General features: G+C 40.0%; 1 protein-coding gene across 3 annotated transcripts in view; it reads left to right on the forward strand.

Annotated features, from left to right (window-relative positions):
* Window positions 1–451: 451 nt before the first annotated feature.
* The window catches only part of APBA1 (amyloid beta precursor protein binding family A member 1), a 37,715-nt gene continuing 18,139 nt past the window's right edge, over window positions 452–20,027 (forward strand). Inside the window, exons 1-4 of one of the 3 annotated variants that reach the window (XM_035309584.1) lie at window positions 452–1,683; window positions 12,598–12,699; window positions 16,099–16,138; window positions 19,180–19,325. In XM_035309584.1, coding sequence (XP_035165475.1) covers window positions 532–1,683; window positions 12,598–12,699; window positions 16,099–16,138; window positions 19,180–19,325 — 1,440 coding nt within the window. In that variant the 5' untranslated portion in view covers window positions 452–531. The remainder of the gene's footprint in view (window positions 1,684–12,597; window positions 12,700–16,098; window positions 16,139–19,179; window positions 19,326–20,027) is intronic. The other 2 variants (XM_035309583.1, XM_035309585.1) reach the window with 2 other exon arrangements.

Genomic DNA, 20,027 nt, shown 5'->3' on the forward strand with positions numbered 1-20,027 from the left:
ATGCACAGGACCGTGTATCTCAGCGATTGCAGACTGCAGTGTTGGAACCGTCTGTCATTTTACATTACTACATCCTTCCTTTGTGCTGAGGTAGTGAGGTGTAGGGAGGGTGGTGGAATATTTCTGTTATACCTCTATAATGTTTGAGCCTATGGCAAAGTTAATTTTTCTAATGCATACCCGCAAACATCACCTAAGTGCTGCAGCTGTCCGTAGGAGTACATCCAAGGAGCTGCTTGGAAATGTTTTTTTCGATAAATAAAAGTGGGAAGTGCCATCCGCAAGGGATTCATGGTTGGTGCTGTTGGAGGTCATTTGCACAGGTCATGCTGCTGTCCTGGCTGTCCTCTGACTTCAGGGCTGATGAAGTCAAAAGGTTGTCAGCTGGGGAAGGAAGGGTACCTTTTGTTGCTTCTGTTCATTGATTCCACTTTTTCTAAGAGTAACTTCAGAGGTGTTTTTGTTTTTTTCTTCCCAGGTGTGATTGACAAAATGTCAACAGAGTAAGTGGCTTACCCACCAGAACTTGCCATGAACCATTTGGTTGGACCACCTGATGGGGAGGTAAGCGAAGAGCCAGCAAATGGATCAGTGAACGAGTCGGTTGAGGCTGACCTGGAGCATGCGGAGGTGGAAGAGGAGCAGCGGTATGCAAGTCACTACCCAAGGCGTACAAACAGCAGCCAAGGGGGCCTGTCTGGGCAGGAGGAGGAAGGGATGTTAGCTCGGTCAGCCAGCACTGAGAGTGGCTTCCACAATCACACAGATACTGCAGAAGGGGATGTCATAGCCACGGTGGAGGACAGCTACGACACAGAGAGAGTTCAGGAAAATGAGGATGAGAGCGCCTACGCAGTGCAGTACAGGCCTGAGTCTGAGGAGTACACGGAGAATGCAGAGGCTGAGCATGGCGAGGCCGTTCATAACCGAACGCTGCCCAACCACCTTCATTTCCATTCCATCGAACACGAGGAAGCCATGAACGCAGCCTACTCAGGTTACGTCTACACACATCGCCTCTTCCACCGAGGTGAGGATGAGCAGTATGCCGAGCCTTACGCTGACTATGGACTGCAGGAGCATGTGTATGAGGAGATAGGAGATACACCAGACCTGGATGCTAGGGAGGGGATCCAGCTGTATGAGCGGGAGAGGGAGGAAGCTGACAATTACCGCAAGGAGGCACTCGGTGCCCGCCTTCACCACTACGATGAGCGGTCTGATGGAGAGTCTGACAGCCCAGAAAAGGAGGCAGAGTTTGCGCCCTACCCAAGAATGGATAGTTATGAACAAGAGGAGGACATTGATCAGATTGTGGCGGAGGTGAAGCAGAGCATGAGCTCCCAGAGCCTGGACAAGGCAGCTGAAGACATGCCAGAAGCTGAGCAGAGTTTGGAGCAGGCTCATACTCTTGCCGGTGGGGGGCATGAAAGCAATGGCCAGCTTCCGCCTGGCTCTCGCGTTACGTCCGGCTCAGGAGAAACTGTGCAGAGGTACAGCAAGGAAAAGAGAGATGCAATTTCACTGGCCATCAAGGATATTAAAGAGGCTATCGAGGAAGTGAAGACAAGGACCATCCGTTCTCCTTATACCCCTGATGAACCTAAGGAGCCGATCTGGGTGATGCGGCAGGACATCAGCCCAACCAGGGACTCTGACGACCAGAGGCCACTAGATGGAGATGTGAGTATACAAAGCTTCCAGCTCTCCGTTATGTACGTCCTGTTCCTTTAACTGTGACATACATTGCAGTGAGAGAGGGTGGATTTTGTTCTTCTTCTGTGACTCATTCTTCTTAAATTATGTAGTGCTTTGCCTATTTTAAATTTGTACTCTAGAGGGCATGTAAGGGGTAAACATGTACATCACCAGTGGACCAAAATCTTCCTTTGAAGCACTGACTGTTAACCTATACAAGAGTTTGACACTCAAAATTCTTCACTTTTGTTTTTTCTGAAACAAATCCCATGGGATACTTAGAGTAGCTACTGAGCAGAACACTTTGTCCTCTATTATATAGCTTTATGTGTTTCTGTTAATTCTAGGTTTCTAAATCTCAGTTTTTGTCACATAGCAATACCAGCGGTTCCATCAGAAATCTGTTAATATTATTAATAGTGGTGTCACATATCCAGAGTCAGATTCCAGAAAACCTGTGTGGGCTTTGTCCACCTCCGGGGTCTAGAGATGTGCTATGAAATTCAGTATATTATCATTGTAAAACATGTTTGATCTCCAGCAGTGTAAGTATCAAAAACCCTTGTTCAGGTTTACAGCATTAGCATTTCTCAAATTCTGTACTTTTGGCATGAGGCTTAACTTGGATCAGAATCAGTTCACAGTTTGTGGTTCCAGCTGTCTATATGATAATCTTTCCTTGAAGTTTTACAGGTTTTCTGAATTTCTAATAAAACAAACTCATAAACAACTAAGTTAAATTTATGCCTGATGTGAAAATGGCTGGTATACTAGAAGTATTCTCTCTAATACGGAATCATGCCATTACTTCAAGGGTAACTGCACTACAAACATCTGCTCCATCCTTTTTATTGATGTGGAATGTTTTTTGTGGTGACCTTTTTTTTTAAAAAAAATAAAATGATAGAACTGTGGGGTCTGGGGCCTTTTACACTGAATTACTGAAATCTTAAGGAATGCATCAGAACTATCCAAAACACCTCAACCTTTTCAAAGGGAATTGAGACACTGAAAAAAGATCACATGCAAGGCAGATCTGTGACATGCTTCTGCATTTCTCATCTGTCTTCAAAGCTATGAAGGCTAATATTCTGCAAGTAGAAAGAGATTTTTGGAGTATCGGGTTTGAGTTGTTGACAAACATGCAAGTTAGCTGTGGGAACTAGCTTTCAGATTTTATTTTTGCCTGAAAACAGAAACACATAGAGATGAGTGTGTTTAGGTTTGTTTTTTGTTTCGTTATAGTTTCATTGAAACTTCTAATTTAAAAAAATACTGCAAAAACTATTCCTCTTAATATTATTAAAAAATAAATCTGTTACAGAGTGGATTAGCAGTGTTGTGGAGGCCTAAAACAACATTTCCAGATTATGCCGTAAAAGAAAACAATTACCTTTAGCGTAACTAATTCAGAAATTTCCAGAAGCTTTCATTAAATCTCTCCTTCTGTGCGAATATGGGTGACATTACTCTTTTGCTGTACATTTTGGTCACCATATTGTCTTTGCATCTAAGTACTGTCTTTTTCTGGGAGGACCAAAGAACTTGCTGTTGCTTCCTTATTTGCTGGTCATAACACCCAGTACCAGCAATGGCCTTGCCAGCATTAGGCTGGGGATCCGTGGAGCACCGAGTCTTTCTGCAGGTGTTCCAGCTGCTTTCCAAAACAGTGTGCTGCACCTTGCAGGATTCGACTTTCTGAGTGTGCTGGTAGGGCTCGCCCTGCTGTGTTCGTACAGTAATCAAAACAGATGTTTCCATCAGTCTGTATCAATAGCAATACCCACAGTGAAGTGTACTGGGGCTTTGGTTTTGTTGCAAAAGGTAATTATTCATTCAGCATTTTTCATTGCCGGGCAGACAAGAGCCTGACTGAGATTTTCAGTGCTGGCTGCAATCAAAGCAGTGATGTGTAATGACAGTAAGTATAGCGCAGTGGAAGGCGAAGTGGTGATTGTAGATGTATAGACGGTCTCTGTTCTTGGAAAGGGAAAGTTAGTTGAGTGGTAGTTTAGCAGACCTGGCGCGGATTGAAGGGAGTACATATTGCAGAAGAAGAACATAATACAAGATTTGGGATTGTGTAGGGTTTTTGTTTTTCACTGAAGACTACATCTGTGTCTTACTGTACGCTTTCAATCTGATTTCACGACATACTGTTTGGAACAGTCTGCTTTCTTAAACAGAGCATTGCTACAATTGCTTAGCAGTAAATTGGGCAAAATTCGATTTTGCTGTCTAAGTGGCCAAGAGTGATCAGTTACACTGAAAATATAGTTAGAGCCTGTTTATCTGAATGTAGATTTTCCTTCTTTCTCCCTTCAGAAAGAAAAAGGATCTCAGACACAGGCCTTTCAGTGTAACCAGTCTATGCCAGAGAATTAATTCAATCTAATTAGTGGTATTGGTCTTGAAATAAGAAGGAACTACATGGACAGTGTTTTACCTTCAGGCAAACAGCCTTTTCTTTCCCTAGAAGTATTGTTGCCTGATGTAAATTGGGTCTTTTACTACCTTCAGTATTTTTGCAGGTCTAATTTGGAAATTGTACCCACTTTTTTTTTTTTTAATCAAAACCATTTTGATTTTAAAAATAATACTTGTCTGGAAATATTTGTAATCATTCTGTGTAATTAATTATAAGATACTGAAACTGGTAAGGCCTCTCTAGGTCTAAGTAGCAGTCACTTTTCATTTAGCTAGCTGCTCTGCAAAAGGGAGTGATGAATCCGAGGAGCCAGAAGGATGATTTGCAGTTGAGAGTCATTAAATATGACAACCTCTTTTCTCTTTTTCATAAGAAAGTGACTGTCACTCCTCAGCGCTGAGCATTTAGATGATACGTTCACGGTGGAACATTTGGAAGAGGATGAGTGTGAAGTATCCAGAGACAATTTTGAGAAGCTAGCAACCAAGAAGTGTTTGGCTAGCCTACCGCTGGGTGTAGTTTGGGACTTAGGAAAGACTTACGCAACGAGCACGACAGAAAGATACAGATCACTCCAGCAGAAGTCTGCTTGTTTTTAGGAAGGCCTGTTCCCAGGTTTATTCGAGGTTTAGTTTACAGGAATTTCAGCCACTCCTATTTATTTCTCCCCAGAAGAGATGTTTTGAAAAGTACACAACGAAAGAAAGCTTACTCACAGACATGGACAGTTCTATTGTAATAAACAATAGCAGTATCATGATGTAGGCCGCAGACTTCTGTGAATAAGTGAACAGTATACCCAAGTATCTGCTTAATAGTTAACAGTGGAGAGTATTTGCTGTCATGGGCCTTGTACACCTTCGTTAGTGATGCTTTCACGGGGGTAAGAAATGTTCTGGACCATTTGTGAGAAGTTATAAAACTGTTGTGTATTTGATAAATGCTGAAAAATTATCTCAATGTCTTTGTAGTAAATGCAGTACGATTTTTTGTAGTTTGACACCTACGTGAGATAAGAGCAATTGATATATATTTCTAAAATCTGTTTTTCTGAATATTTTTTTTTAAACCAAAGCAGAAAATCACTTGGATTTAGCTTCACGTGTTTATCTTCTTTCAGCAGTTAGAGCTGCACAACTGTGAAATGTGACATCGGGAAACTGACCCGTGATGGAAAAAGACTGTGGAGCTGCAGTTAGGTTTTGTTTTCTGAGTGTGAAACTGGAGATGGTCTATTCACATCCTACTAAATCATGTTCATAGCTTGAGACAGCCGTGAAGCTTGTGGTATGCACGTTTCTGGGAGTGGTGGACAGGGATATCCTTCAGACAATACTGGTCTTCTGAATGCCTGTGGTTATCTCCCTGGATGGGAAGGCCCATACTCTGTTTATATAGTTCATGCCTATTACTTTTTTTCAGTCAGATTGTGCATCAGAAGTATGTTGTGAGTGTGCCTAGCCAAGCACAGGAACAGTGGTGTTTACAGGTCTAAATAGAAGATACCTGCAGTGCATGGGTACAGAGAGGATAAGGGGATAGTTCCACGTAGTCGGTATCTCAGAATACGGTGGAATATTCTGGTATATAAATCGTACAAAAAGTCTAAAAAGCATCTTTAAAATGTCATAGAGCTTTGAGAATAGTGGCTATTTCAGTTGTGGAAATACAGGGAACCTGCTGAGAAAAGCAGCAAAAGGCACAAACACAATTAGATCATTTTTTGGCAAGTATTTAAGGAGCAATTCTGTCCCCTCAAGACCAGAGAAGAGAAGCAGGCTGCCTACTTCACTTCTGCCATAATCAGGAGAAAACAGTGGTTTCGAGGGAAAAATTCCCTGCTGCCAGAACTAAATACCTTGACTTTGTATTGAGGTCCATTCAGTTATTAATGGAATTACAGATCTCAAAGCTAGATCTCACATTTTGTTGACCTGCAAGGCATGTTTTGTTGCTGTGTTCCAAGACTTCGGTTTAGTAAATTTCTCTCATCGGCGGCCACAGTCTCTGTTCCTCTGCAGACACTTGAGGTGGCGGAACATAAAATAAAACCTAACACAAATTTGAAGTACATACATGGGTGGTTTGGATTTGTGAAGCGGAAATTCACAGCTGAAGACAAGCCTTTCAGGTCGAACAGAAACGAGCCGTGTTGTTTTGCTTCTCTGTTCTTTTTGGTTATCTATATTTAATTTCAACCCTTGGCTTCTCAGTTGTAGGGTTTTCTCCGTTGTGACGACACTCCAAAAATGGAGTGTCTTCATGGAGATGAATTTGCTTCACTTTTTCCGGAGCAGGATTAATGTATTATTAACAAAGGAATAAAGAAGTCTGCTTTAAATAATTAAGCAGGTTTCACTAATAGATGAACTGGGGGAGAGGAAAATGGGAGGGGGAGAAAATAAATGAAATAAAGATGAGTTTGTATTAATAAGATACCGTGTGTTTTCTCTGAACGGACCCTTTAAAACTGTTTTCTGAGCAGAAAGAATAGACAGAGGTCATCTTTCTGTCAAGACCACAGTCTTAAAATTAAAGAGTAAGCCCAGTTAAAAAACAAAAAGCATTTTAATCCCCAGGGCAGAAAGTTTTATCGTGATTCATCAATCACACAGAAGAAAGCGTATGTTTATCAATTAGTGTGCTGGATAACAGGCACTCACCCGATGACTTACTGGCTTTAAAATTACAGTGAGCATTGCATTCATAACTCCTTGCTTAGTTTCTTTCTGGTGGTGGGGGTGATTTTTGTTTCGTTGTTGTTACGTTTTCTGAATTATTGAAAGGTGAAGGCAATTCCAAGTGATTTTTTCCTGTGCTGTTGGAAACTGGAACAGCACTTGCTACGGTATTGCAGTCTTTTGAAAACACAGGAGGGATCTGCGCTATTTTTTTTGGACTGACCCGTGAAGCTGCACGCAAACTGCAAGTTCAAGTGAAAGTACAGCTGGGGAAGTCCATCACTGAGAAAGAAGCAGCCAGCATTGAACCATCCTCCAGGAGACCCGCTGTGCTGGCAGCCTTCCATCCCGCGTGCGTTGGGCAGGACAGACCCCACCCTCTTAACATCTGCGTGATCTGATGGACAGCCAGAGTCCGTACGGCCTGAGACTTTATTCAGAGAGAAGTTACAGCTCACAAAGTGTGGCTGTGGTACTGCATGCTTACTGCTACTGACCCCTGTGTCTGTGGGCTTCTCTGAAAGGGACAAAGCAAAGGCCCAGCTTCCCTTAGCAGGCTCAGTTACTTTTATTACTAGCTCACTCGGAATTTTCTGTGTCAAATCTAAACCCCTTCTTATTTGTACACATATTTTTATTTTGCATCTGGGATTCAGTAACATAAGCAGTAGTGGATAGGGATCTTAAAGGCTTTGGCATAGGTACACAGTTATGGCTTAGGTTAAAATCTCCATTTCTGTAACTTCTGTGAATCTTACTGCAGAATTACATACAACACGGTGTTGCTGTGCAGATGCTCATGGACAGCATTTTAGAAAGCGAGTTTATTCAGAGCTTTGTAGGACTATGATGGACATTCGGATCTCTCGGGTGGGCTTGTCCAGTCACTGTCCAGGCAGTGGGAAGTGGTGGGAGGCACTCATGTTGCAGGGCACCCTCAGCTGAACTGGGGGACTCCTCAAACCACTGCACCCCAAAATGCTGATGTTCTCAGCAGGTGGCACGTGCACAGCAGGAGTTACCGGGGGAATGCCTGCCATTCCTGTAAGGAGAGGTGCTACAGCAGCTACCCAAGTGCTGCTGTGTTCTGAGCTGAGCAGCTCAGTCAGTTACCTTGTCTCAAGTCAACCTGTCGTTATCATCTGTGCATAAATTAGCTGTGTTGAGGGGGGTCCTGGGCCACACAAAGAAACTGATGGGTGAGTGAGCTGACTACACACGGGGCTGCAGTCGGGCCATAGGTTTAACTACAGGACAAACTGCAGTTTCATCCTCATGCCACGGGTATAAAATAAATTCCACAGATTGTGTCACAGTATGCAAGTATGTGTATAATAGTTTAGTTTTTTTTTGTTTTGTTTGTTTGTTTGTTTGTTTCCAAAACCTTTATTTTAACACTAGAATTACTGCAAATTGATACAAAGTAGGACAGTAGTGATGATTAGTTATATTGTAAGGAAATTTGGCTTTCAGCTCTGTTCTTTACAGGTACTTGATGTCATCTAAAAGCTATGAACATTTGTCGATGGTCTCAGTTTATCACAGTAGATATTTTGCAGTGATGCCTTCCACGTGATAGACTTGTGATCAGGTCCTGAAATAGGACAGCTGTGGTGGATTGCTTATTAAAGATCTTGGCTGTGGGATTCAGGTGCATTTTGTTTCCTCTTCTCCTGAAGGAAAGAAAAACAGCTTTAACAGTAGCTCATAACAATAGATAATGCGTAATGCATGATAAGGCTATATACAGTGTAAAAGGAACATAGTCACAGTCTGAAAGTAGCTTCTATATCAATAGCAAGAACTATTTTGGTAAACCACAGTGGGTAGACAACTTCAGCAGCTAGGCTACAGCTGCTTTTGAAATTATGGGTCTAGCTATAGTTACATGCTGGACCTGAAAACGTCATAGACATTTTGATATCTGCCTAGTATATGAGAGTACCTCTGAGAAGACTTTTTATCACTGAGGTCAATTAAATTAAAAACCCTAGCTTTATCTAGTTGTCTCCTATGAGCTAATGTAGAGGACGAGTACATTTCCCATTCCTCTGCCAAGACACCTTTACGTGGACATGACTGTTGTGTAAGTAATGGTCTTTTGTTTGAGGCCATCTTGCTTTGCTGAAGTATTTGTTGATTTCATCCTTCTGTCCCAGCTTTGTATGTGACCCAAAGTTATGCTGTTTTCAGATACTCTGCTGCCATAAGCAGGTAAAACAGCATTGCTTTTATGAAGCAAAAGCAGGTGGTTGCATCTGAAGATGTTTCAGGGTCAGTTATGCTTGTCTTCACAATTTATTCAGCAGGCAGGTGGGTTGACCTGGATAGGTTAGATGCAACACAATACTCCTTCCTCTCCAGTTACCAGTTCTGTTACTGAATTCCAACGCACAAGAGCAGGGAAGGTGTCTCAGGTGGAGGGAGCTGTGTGTTGGACAGAGGCAAACAACACCAAAATTGACATGGAAAACTTTTGGATGTACCAGGCTGAATATCGTAAGAAAAATGTAAGTAGAAGTTCATGACAGCAACTGCTACTTTTTTATTACTGCACATCAGAGAACACCTTGCAGTTCTGCTGCTGGGCCTCTCCATGTAACAACAGCATGCTTCACATGCGTTTACTTTGTTCTGAGAGCATTTTCTTGAGGATTTTAGAATTTGTTTTGTTAGGAGACAATTAAGCTGTTACTAAGCATTTATCTTCAGTTTGTCGTGCTTTGAGAAGCCGTGGAAGTTGTCTATCAAAGTATTTCTTGATACTGGTATGAAGGCTACTTACAGACTGTGACTGCATTCTTTCCTTGTGCGCTGTAAGTGAACGCACATTTTGATGTGGAAGAAAGCCTGGTGTTATTCTTCAAAGGCTGAACTTTCTTGCACAGAATTTCTCAGGGAGAGCTCTCACTTCTTATTATGTAGCAAAGTTGGTAGCCAGTTTGGTGTTGGATGTTAGTATTTTTGGTCAGGGCAGAGGATTTGCCCAGGGAAGTGGTGGAGTCACCATCCCTGGAGGTCTTCAAAAGACGTTTAGATGTAGAGCTTAGGGATATGGTTTAGTGGGGACTGTTAGTGTTAGGTCAGAGGTTGGACTTGATGATCTTGAGGTCTCTTCCGACCTAGAAAATTCTGGGAGTCTGTGAGTCTGTGATTTTCTTTTTTTCAGGAAAAATGAGTGAACTTTGAAACAGCACATGGGAGGGAGGCTGTGTAGTTATTTTGGTGTTTGCTTAATGCTGATGTTTCATAGATGAAGATAGGCCAGTGAAGATATTTGCAGTGCAACTGCAGTAACTGTTAATACGTTTTAAATGGTGCAAAGTTCCTAAATGTCAGCAACCAACTGGTTTAAAAATGAGGCAATTGGTTGTAGTTACTAGTTTAGCGTGTCAGTAAGAAAGCTTTCTGGCATTTTAACTAATATTTTGTGTGGAAACAGTTGATGCCAAAAGATTATGTGCTCTACTTTGTTTGTTTACCGTTTGAAGTTCAGTCCTGCAATACACTGATGCCATTATTAGGCTGATAGTGGTGCGCATCCTTTATATTTAATCCTAGTGCAGAAATACGAGCTAGCTAGTGGGAATGGGAACACTTTGGGGGTACATCCCTAAGGAAACAGAAGTTGCCACTTGCACAGTTGAGTTAGTATGGTGCTGTAACTCTTAGGTGGTTAAACAGCAAGTCAGGGAGCCCGTACCTCTCCCACAGTGTCTGTGAAATGCCAGCAGTACGAGGAGAAACCGGACAGTCCGACAGTGCAAGTACATGCAGCAGCCTAGGGACCCTTTCACAACCACCTCTGGTCTGTTCGGTAACCATCAGTCTCATTTTTGCCCTCCGGTTATGAATCAAAATGTAGGGAGATCAAGGACCGATGTTTTTCCCTGGAGACATACCTAAAAGCTATTGCTTCCTAACTGGGGGAGCCTTCACGAGGTGACTGCACTTCCAACATTTGCTAAGTATCCAATATATTTCTTTCAGAGGAATCGGGGTAAGAAGAAAGAGGGGGAGTATAAGGAGGGAATTATATTTTCTTGTTTTCTCTCTGAAAATAAACTTGCAAAACTTTGATTTTTTGCACTCTGTTTCATAGAACTCAATGCTTGAGCGAGAGCAGAGGCATAGCAAGAGGGAACTTCTGGACTGGAGCTGCTGCCAGCTCAGAGCTCTTTTCTGATATGACTGATAGGTCACGTAATTGTTTATGAAAACAGAAGAATAGCGTTTGGCTGGTTTGCTGTCAGTGATGTACTGCTGTGTTGGCAAAGCTGGGGCCAAACTCCTTATGTCAAAGGAGGCTGTAGAACTCCAGTGCTGCTGGGTTAAAAAGCCAGCTTGCATAACTAAATGCTAAAGCTTCCTTAGTGGGTTCACCTTTTGTCCCGGACATATTTTACAAGTACCTTCTTAAAATCTGCCTTCAAAATGCGTGCCGGGTTGAAGCTTTATTCTCTCTTACAAGTTGGTCACCCTCATTAATTCCAGCTCAGTGTTCCTGTGTCATACTTGCGTTCCAGTCTGCCCTGCTCGGGACCTCGGGTACCTCGCTATGGCTTTTTAGTGTTACCAGCATCCATCGAGAGCTGCCTGTGATGAGAATAGCCTTTCCAACAGCAGCTTACCAAGATACTTGTTGGCTGATCACACAGAGCTAGAAATTCCATGCTGCTGTTCTTGTATGCTGTTCCCATCGGTTTTTATACTATGATGTTTGTTAGGATACTGACTGAATTGCTAGGAAATGATATGAGAGACAGCTTCTCCGCTAAATTGTGTACGGGTGAAAGAAGAAAAGTGAGGACATTTGATCTGGAGAGCGTGTATGATATTAAGATGAACTGCATGAACTGTGAAATTTTTTCACAGTTTGTTCCGTATCTAGGTTGAGGAATCATAGTTCTTGGTTACACTGGTACTGAATTGCTCTTGAACACCTTGAGAAGTCCTTGAATGTGTTAATACTACTCTGTACAATTTATTAAAGGTGTTTTTATAGATGGGTAACATACACGAACAACCACTGAAGCCCATCTCTGCTTAGATGAGATTAGTTTACCACTTTAGGTTAATCGTACCTGAAAGCCTATATGCTTGTAGAGGAAACCACAGGCATTTCTTCCATCTTCCCACTGTGACAGTTAAGAATAAGTAATCTTTACAGAATCCCTTTTCCGTTCATGGTCAATTCACCTATCTGCCATCACAGCTTACTTCTTAATGACATTACCTTTTCTTTCCTAGAATGCCAGAATTCTAGGCTGTGGGTCTCTGCTGCTTACAGCTTTCAGCAAACTCAGAATCATTTGCCTCAGAATCATGCCACAGGCATGTACTCATGCAGCTGCAAGTCCTGTAACCGTGGCTTAGTTGAGTGCTGACAATAAATGGAAGCAGTTGGCCCACAGACAATCTTCCATTTATGCCATAAAAGTGTGGTGTTATGACATACTTTTTGGCTCAGTCTTGTTTGCCACTGAGTACATTTTTTTTTAAGTTTTCCACTTGTTTCATTTCATACATACACATTTTTAAAAAAGATTTAGATATTCAGGTTGAGTCCAGCGAGATACTGCTTTTAGTTACATCTGATCAGTGTGATAAAATCAAGGGTTACAACATTTCAAAAAGTGTTTGTCTTGTTTTGCTTTGTTGTTTTTTTTTCTTCTTCTTTTTCACTTTCATCTCTTATTTCCTCTACCAAGTTAGAGGAAAATATGAAAGAAGAACTTCTACATTGGTCACTCAGATTATTATTTAATTTTATTTCCTTGCCATGTCTAGTCTCCATCTCCAGATTCCTCTTCACCTCGGGGTGCTGAGTCGTCAAGTAGGCAACATCACCAGGATGTCTGCAGTACAGCAGAGCCCTCCACTAATAAAGAGGTAGAGTGAAATCTTTTTAAAAGCCACAGTCTTTTTCATGATGCTCGTGCCTTTTTATTTTCCTTGCCCCCTTATACCTGTGCAGTCCCTTCTCTTTTACCGAAATGGGAACAAACTTGCATAGCTGATTTGCTGCTCCTTTCCCTTATGCTTTTCAGGCTGTCTGACTGAATTTCGAACATTCTTAAGTCTGTTTGTCATGGCATTTCTGACGCTGTGTTTGGCTGCCACAAAATTTACTTAGCAGGCTGGGAGAAGAACAGCCAACATCACTTCTGTAGTAGAGGCAAATTAAGCCCTTTTCCTTTTTCTGTGCAGAATGTCCTCCAACAAAGAAAGTAATGCATGTCAGCAAGATGAATAATCCTCCTTAAATAAAATTACTTAGGTAGTAATTTATGCTGCTTACTACATTAGCATTGTACAACCTGAGCTGTTGGAAGAACTGAATGATTTAGTGATAACTTGTCAGCGATTTACAGTCTGAATGTAGGAGTTCCTGACCCCGTGCTCCTCAAAATAAAGCTTTTTACTTATTTATTTATTATTTCACCCTGAAGCTTTTTACAGTAATCTAGCTCTACCAACACAAAAAGAGAGTTGTGAGTAGAACTTCTCACAGTGCAAGAAGACAATAATTCAATATAAAAAGTATTTAGATTAGAGTAGACTGTCTGGCTTTGTAAACAGAAAGATGTGCAAATACTTTGTTTATTTGCCTTTTTTTTTAAAAAAAAAAAAAGAATTTCAAAAAATGTGGAAACTGTAGGCACGGTAGCAAACAAAGGACTACAGAAGACCACGTTGCTACTGATAACAATGCATTGAGCTATCTGCCATACTGAAAGAAATTGACCTACTGTGACTGGAAGTACTGATTAAAATTGAAACACTAATTAATAAATCTTTTTTTTTTCTGTTTTTATTATCAAGGGTGTAATAAAGCTTGTATCATGTATGTATTTCTTCTAACTGGTATGTGCATTTAGAAGAAAATGGAAGGATTCAAAAGGCTTAAGAAACTCATAATTTCTCATGGGCTAAAGCCTTCAATAGTGGATTGCACTTTTGCCTGCAATATTGTTAGCTTATTCAAGCCTCTGGCTTTCTTCAGCTTACAGATTTTATCACTTCGTGTACCTTCTGACTGTTAACAGCTTTTAGGCATTATTATATGTGCTCACGTGTAGCTTCAGAGTTAATCTTGGTAAACCAGGATTCACAGTAGGATGTATCAGGCTGTTTTGTTTCCCTCAAATGAGCGAAAATGCCTGTTTTAGTACTTCCATGCAAGAACAATAGTCATAAAGAAACTTCATAAATTGGGGAAATTACTTTAAGGTCGTAATAAAACCTTTTTTAGAATACGAATTTTATAATAGTAGGCTGAAAGGCAACAAGATTATTAACAAGAGTAATCAAATATTAATACCTCAATATTTCATTATTCATGGGTATCTAAAATTAAAAGGTGTAGATTTCCTCCTATCAGCAACTCTATCTGTTTCTTTAGTATTCTTGTGGTCTTAGCTGAATGTCCTTTGACCTGGGTTAAGGACAAAAAAAAAAATAGTGTGCAAGATTTTATAGCAAGAGCATATATGATGACAGTCTACAGTGTTTTATGCTGAGAAGTTGCATCAGTCTGTCAGATTGCTGAATGATTGCTAAATCTGTATTTATAAACTTTTGGTACTCTGTTTTACATAAAAGTGCTTTGGAAAATGCATGTATATGCATAAGCTGTCGCAGGCATGCATTGGATTTGCCCTCTGTCTCCTGTCAGAGTCCAGCAGTTAAATATCCCTCTTAGGTCCACACCAGCAGCAACTGCAAACCATTGTTGAGTCTGTATAGGTAGGTGGTCTGGTAAAAAACATTAATCTGAAGAGATGAAAGAGCCACAGATCTGAAAAGGAGTATCTGTACCCTCACAGGAACTGATATGCTTTGGCAGCAGGAGATGATAGTTTATTTATGCTAGTACTATCTCTGATGGAGAGCCTTCCTGGTTTTGCAGTACAGCTTGGTCATTTTCATAAGAAACAAGTACTTAAAGACTGCACAGGCTCTGCTGTCTGTCATGCAACTTTTGTTTTTCTTCCATTAGTTGTTTTATTTTATAGCAAGACTAGCATCGTTCCTTGAAAGATATTACTTATGTTACATCTGTTTGCCATTCATTGCAATGGAAAAAATTCCTTGTGGTTAGTCACTCAGCCTGTCACTTAACCTTCCTAGTTTGCCTGTTTGTTTTATTTTTTCCTACTAACATACCAAATCTATGTTGCTTGCCATAAAGGAAAATTTGTAAGTGTAATGTTTGTATAAAAGCAGATACTATTAAGATACTAAAAAGATACTATACATTATTCTGATCACACACATCTTCTTTTAATACAATTGTATTGAGCAGTCATTGGAGGAGTTTCTGCTGATCCAATCAGTTGTAGATTCATTAAAGTTTTGTAATCCTTGGGCTATCCAAAATTGTTACCTATGACATGTATGATACCAGCATCTGTTTCAATATCATCTATTACCACCTGTTACCATCTATATGTTGACACACTAGATTTTGTTTTGTATATTTTCCTGTGTGAGGATGTTACCGAATATAACAAAATGGTGAGTCTTGCTGAATTTGTAGCTTTCAGGTGTTTGAAGTGTTAGCCAGAGTGTCTTTTGTGGAAAGATGCAATTGAAGGGTCTTACTTTACAGCGAGTATTGACATATACAAGGCAGAACTTTTTTGATTCATTTATCTTTTATGAATTTGACACAAACAGATGCTTTTGTGGTTGATACCGTATAAACATAGCTGGTGGTGAAGTGTTAGAGAATTCCGTTACACTGTAGAACATAGGTTGCTACCTGCCTTGTAAAAATTTGGAAAGTTTCTCATAGGCTGTATTAACATGAGGATACATCTAAAGAACAGTCCTAATGAATAACAAAATGTAGGTAATGAACACTAACAGCTGATAGTTTCAGTCATGAGTAATAACAGTAAGGGGTAATTTTGTATATTGCTACATATACTTACTTGTGTGGGAAATTCAGTGTCTTTGAGATACCACGTTTTCCTGCATACCTGTTGATCAAGAGAAGGAGAGCACTGACTGATAGACAGTTAATATACTACCACACAACAGCAAGTAACTGAAAACTGAGCTTAGCATGTTGCCTGATAGATAAACACACAGATGGAACACACCAAACTTACCTTAGGTGGTTAGAATTTGAAACTCCTGGATAGAATAATAAATCTTAATAAGCAATTATCTTCCTTGGTAATAACTGATTTATTTATTTTTTCTATTTGGCACGGGGAAATTTTTAATTGCATATATGCACATGCCTTGTTTTGTTTGAAATCCTTTTTGTCTTAATTACAGTCCAGAAAAAGCTTGGCTTCATTTCCAACCTATGTTGAAGGTAAGATGGTTCTATGATTTCTAAATATTTTTATATACACAAAGAACTCCAGCTTTTATAAAGTTTTATTTTTTATTTTAATTTGCTGAATAGAAAAACTGCTAGGGTTGCATATACTGATTTAGATAAGATTGTGTTCAGTCTGGAGCCTGAATTAAATTGTAATACGCTCATTCTGAAATTCAGAAACATGCATTTTTTTTTTTATTTTTTTTTAGCGTTCTATTCATGGTTTCTGTCTCAGGTCCTTTTTTTGTGGTGGATGTAGAAGAGAGGTTAGGCAAGATGACCAGTGCTCTCTCTAGCTCTGATTTCAACTGGCATCCTCAATCCAGTCTCATTTGTGTTAATTGGCAGGACTGAATTAATAAGATTACTTGGCAGGTCTGCCAGAGGAAATCTGCACTGTTTTACAGCTACTCCTCTAATTAACTAGCACTCTCTGTGTTAGAGTTAAGGTTGCACTTGTATTTGTGCTGACTTTATTTAGAGCAGTGTCAACAAACAAGTTACCTGCTACCTGAACTGCCTTTGTATGAGTCTGCATTATGTGCATACAGAAAGACTGCATGCTGTAAAATTCACTTATTTTGTTATGAGAGCATGACAGAAGCATTAAATTGTAATTTGCATTTGCTCTTTTGCCCCAGCAGTGGTTGTGCTATTTGCTTTATGAAATGCCAGAAATACGATTGATGTGATGCTCCATTTGGACTGTCTTGGAACTCCTTGGATTGCTTTATAGTGTGCTGTGTTTAAACAATTACATGGTCATTCTCCTTAGACTACAAATTGGTCACTCGTTTAGTCTTCAGTATATGTGCTACATATTTTGGAATCTATAGCCAGATCATCAACTAGTGTAAACCTCATATATTGTTTCTAAACTAGTTGAACTTTGGAATTTCGTGGCAATGAATGATCTGTCTTAAACTGAAATGAGTCTGCTGGTTGTAGCCCTCTCTGTCAAGGGCTATCTAAAAGAATCCTCCTCTCCTAAAAAGAAAGAAAGTAAAAAAAGACACTAGTAAACTAAAATTTTTTTAAATCTTTGTCCACTGGGAAATTCCTTTCTTAAAAAAAAAAAAAAAAAAAAAAAGTCCTTTGTGCACTGGTAGTCCAAAAAAGCTTGTTAGCAGTTATGCTGCACTTCCACTCAATGGATAGTAATGTGATAATATCTGTTGTCAGAGATAATAAATGGAGGAAGGGGTCTTTAAAAAGGCAGTGTTGTATTTATGTTCACCTCTAACAAAAATAGAGCACGTGCCTTTTTTTATGCTTTCTGGGAATCTTATCTACACCTTTACAGAATGTCAGACTAAAATTGTGTGGGTTTTTTTGTTTGTTTGTTTTAATCAGGAATAGTACTATAAATAGTTTGCTAATAGAAGTTGTGATGAGGCCTTTACCATATAGAGTAACAAAAAGCAGCACTTTAAAATGCTGTGTGGTTTCATGACTGGAAGAGTTTATAAATATGTAGCACTTCCAGATGCATAAATGTTCCTAAGGGAGAAATTACATTTTTTTGGTTGTGTGTCCTTGAAAATGACTTGTTCATTTTGAGGGTCTTCCAGACACTTAGTATCTGAACAGCACGCAAGATGAGCATCTTAAAATGACTAGTCCTCAATTCTCATATTTAAAGAAACCATAAAAGAGACTAGCTTCCTTACAAGGATTATGCATCTACTTAAGTCTGTGTGTATAATTTGAGTGTGATATTTATCTTCAGCTCTTGCATTTGTTATCTTATTCTTAAAAATGACTTTCATTTCTTCAGAGCTGAAGTTTCTCATGGTTGTTTTAAGTGGTTGTTAACCTCTTCCTTTAAACTAGAGTTGGCATTCTGAGTAATGTTAAACTTTGAGCCGCATCACTTCATGTCTCAAGATAAGCCCTGAACTAATGAAAACTGCATTCTGATACTGTAAGATTTTTTTGCTTTCTTCCCAGAATAATGAGAAAAAAAGGGGGTATTTTTTTGTTGTTATTTGGTTGGTTGGCTTTTTTGTTGTTTTTTTTTGTTTTTGATGACAAAATGTGGGCACTTTTACCAATAGAATTCTTTAGGATGATTTGCATTCTCAAAAAGTCTTCAGCATCAGTTGTTTTTTGTCACTTGTACAAAACCAGGAAGCTGAGCTGAACCAACCACCCTATTGGATCATGACAATTTTAGCATATAGCAAGGTGCTAAAATACAACTTTTTAGCTATACAATTTTTAGATATAATTGCCAAACACTGAAAATACTGCCATAAATGTTGCTTTATAATGATTAAAATTGCTAGGCATTGGAAACTTCATCACCCTCTAACTTTCCACAGAAGCTAATGGGAATCAGATCATCAAGAATTTCTGGGGAACAAAAGTCGCTTTTTCCAGTGGGACATCCTGTGCTCTGCATATTTAACCACACTTTTACTGAATTCTGAAAGTACTGAATACTCCCCTTCAACATCCTTGTTGAGGCTAATAATGATTTTTAAAGGCCCGTGGGATAACAGCAATTTGTTTAATTGGGCTCTCAGTCTCAGTAAGGAGAGCAGTGTTGACCTGTAAAGCATTGCCAGGGAGTTTCCTCTGCCTGTGTACTAACTGTGGCCGACACCAAGTGAGAAAGTGGCTGATGGCTGTTGGTAAATTGCACCCTTTCTCTTACTGTTTAGGACTGTTTGCCTCAGAATTGCAAGGCTGGTTTTGGTGGGTGAGGGAAGAGCTGAGTCCCCATGTCTCTTCATAACAGCAAAACCTCGGAGATACTGTTTTGCCCTGGGGTGATACTTGCTCACAAAAGGCTGAGCGATTGCAAGAGGCAGGCTGGATTAACAATTACAGCTTCTGTTGGAGAGATGTTGAGAGCATTTTCTTGATGTTTTGTACCTTTGAAAGTACTGGTTACCATGTCATCATGGTAAACTGTAGTATTTCAAAGGAGCATCTACAGCCATCAGGTGCAGGCTCAAGTTGTTAGTGCTGCTGTTCTTCCATCGTTCAGTATGATTTTCTGCAGTGATTTATTTCCTGTGTTACAGTTCCTGGACCTTGCGATCCTGAAGACTTAATCGATGGAATCATTTTTGCAGCCAACTACCTTGGCTCAACTCAGCTCCTTTCTGATAAAACTCCCTCCAAGAATGTGAGAATGATGCAGGCTCAGGAAGCTGTCAGCAGGATCAAGGTGAGAAGTGATTCCTCTTGTGATTCCTCTTGATTCCTCTTCTCATACCGGTACCTTAAAATTGCAGATATGAACTTCTTATGTATGTAGTAGTACTCTCGTGTTGTGTTATCTGTGGTTTCAGGAATGTAAGTGCCTCATCTTTGTTTCTGCAAGATAAATCTCTTGCATAATGCTTCTTTTGGAACAAGGGTGGTAGGCTAAAGTTACCAGATCATTATAATTCCCTGTAGAAATACTTGTGCTGTGTTCTCTAAGCCAGAATCTGAAGTGAGTGGTGGTCTTCAGTTTTATTTTACTGGGTGTTGAGAAAAAACAGGTTTAGAGGATAACTAGTAGGTATTACAGCTGCTTCTGGCTTGGTGCATGAAGGGAACCTGTACTGTGGTAATGTCTGCAGTTATTTTTGACCACGCTGTGGATACTATTTTCTCTACCTAGTAATAGCTGTGAACTGATTTAAAAAGAGAAAGAAAAGCCCGAGACAGTATAGGGATGTATAGAAAAAACAGTTTATCCTGGAACATGGTATGTTCATGTCATTTGTTTGTTTTGTCACAGCATGACGGGCATGCGGCTGTATTTTGAGTTACAATGATGACGTTGTCAACTGAAGTGAAGGTGTATGGATGAAGAGTTGTAGTTGTAGAAGATGCTATAACATTCCCCCTACCCATACATCACCGTGTGTTAGGAACACAG

The sequence above is a fragment of the Oxyura jamaicensis genome, chromosome Z, assembly GCF_011077185.1.
Source record: "Oxyura jamaicensis isolate SHBP4307 breed ruddy duck chromosome Z, BPBGC_Ojam_1.0, whole genome shotgun sequence".
Lineage (NCBI taxonomy): Eukaryota > Metazoa > Chordata > Aves > Anseriformes > Anatidae > Oxyura > Oxyura jamaicensis.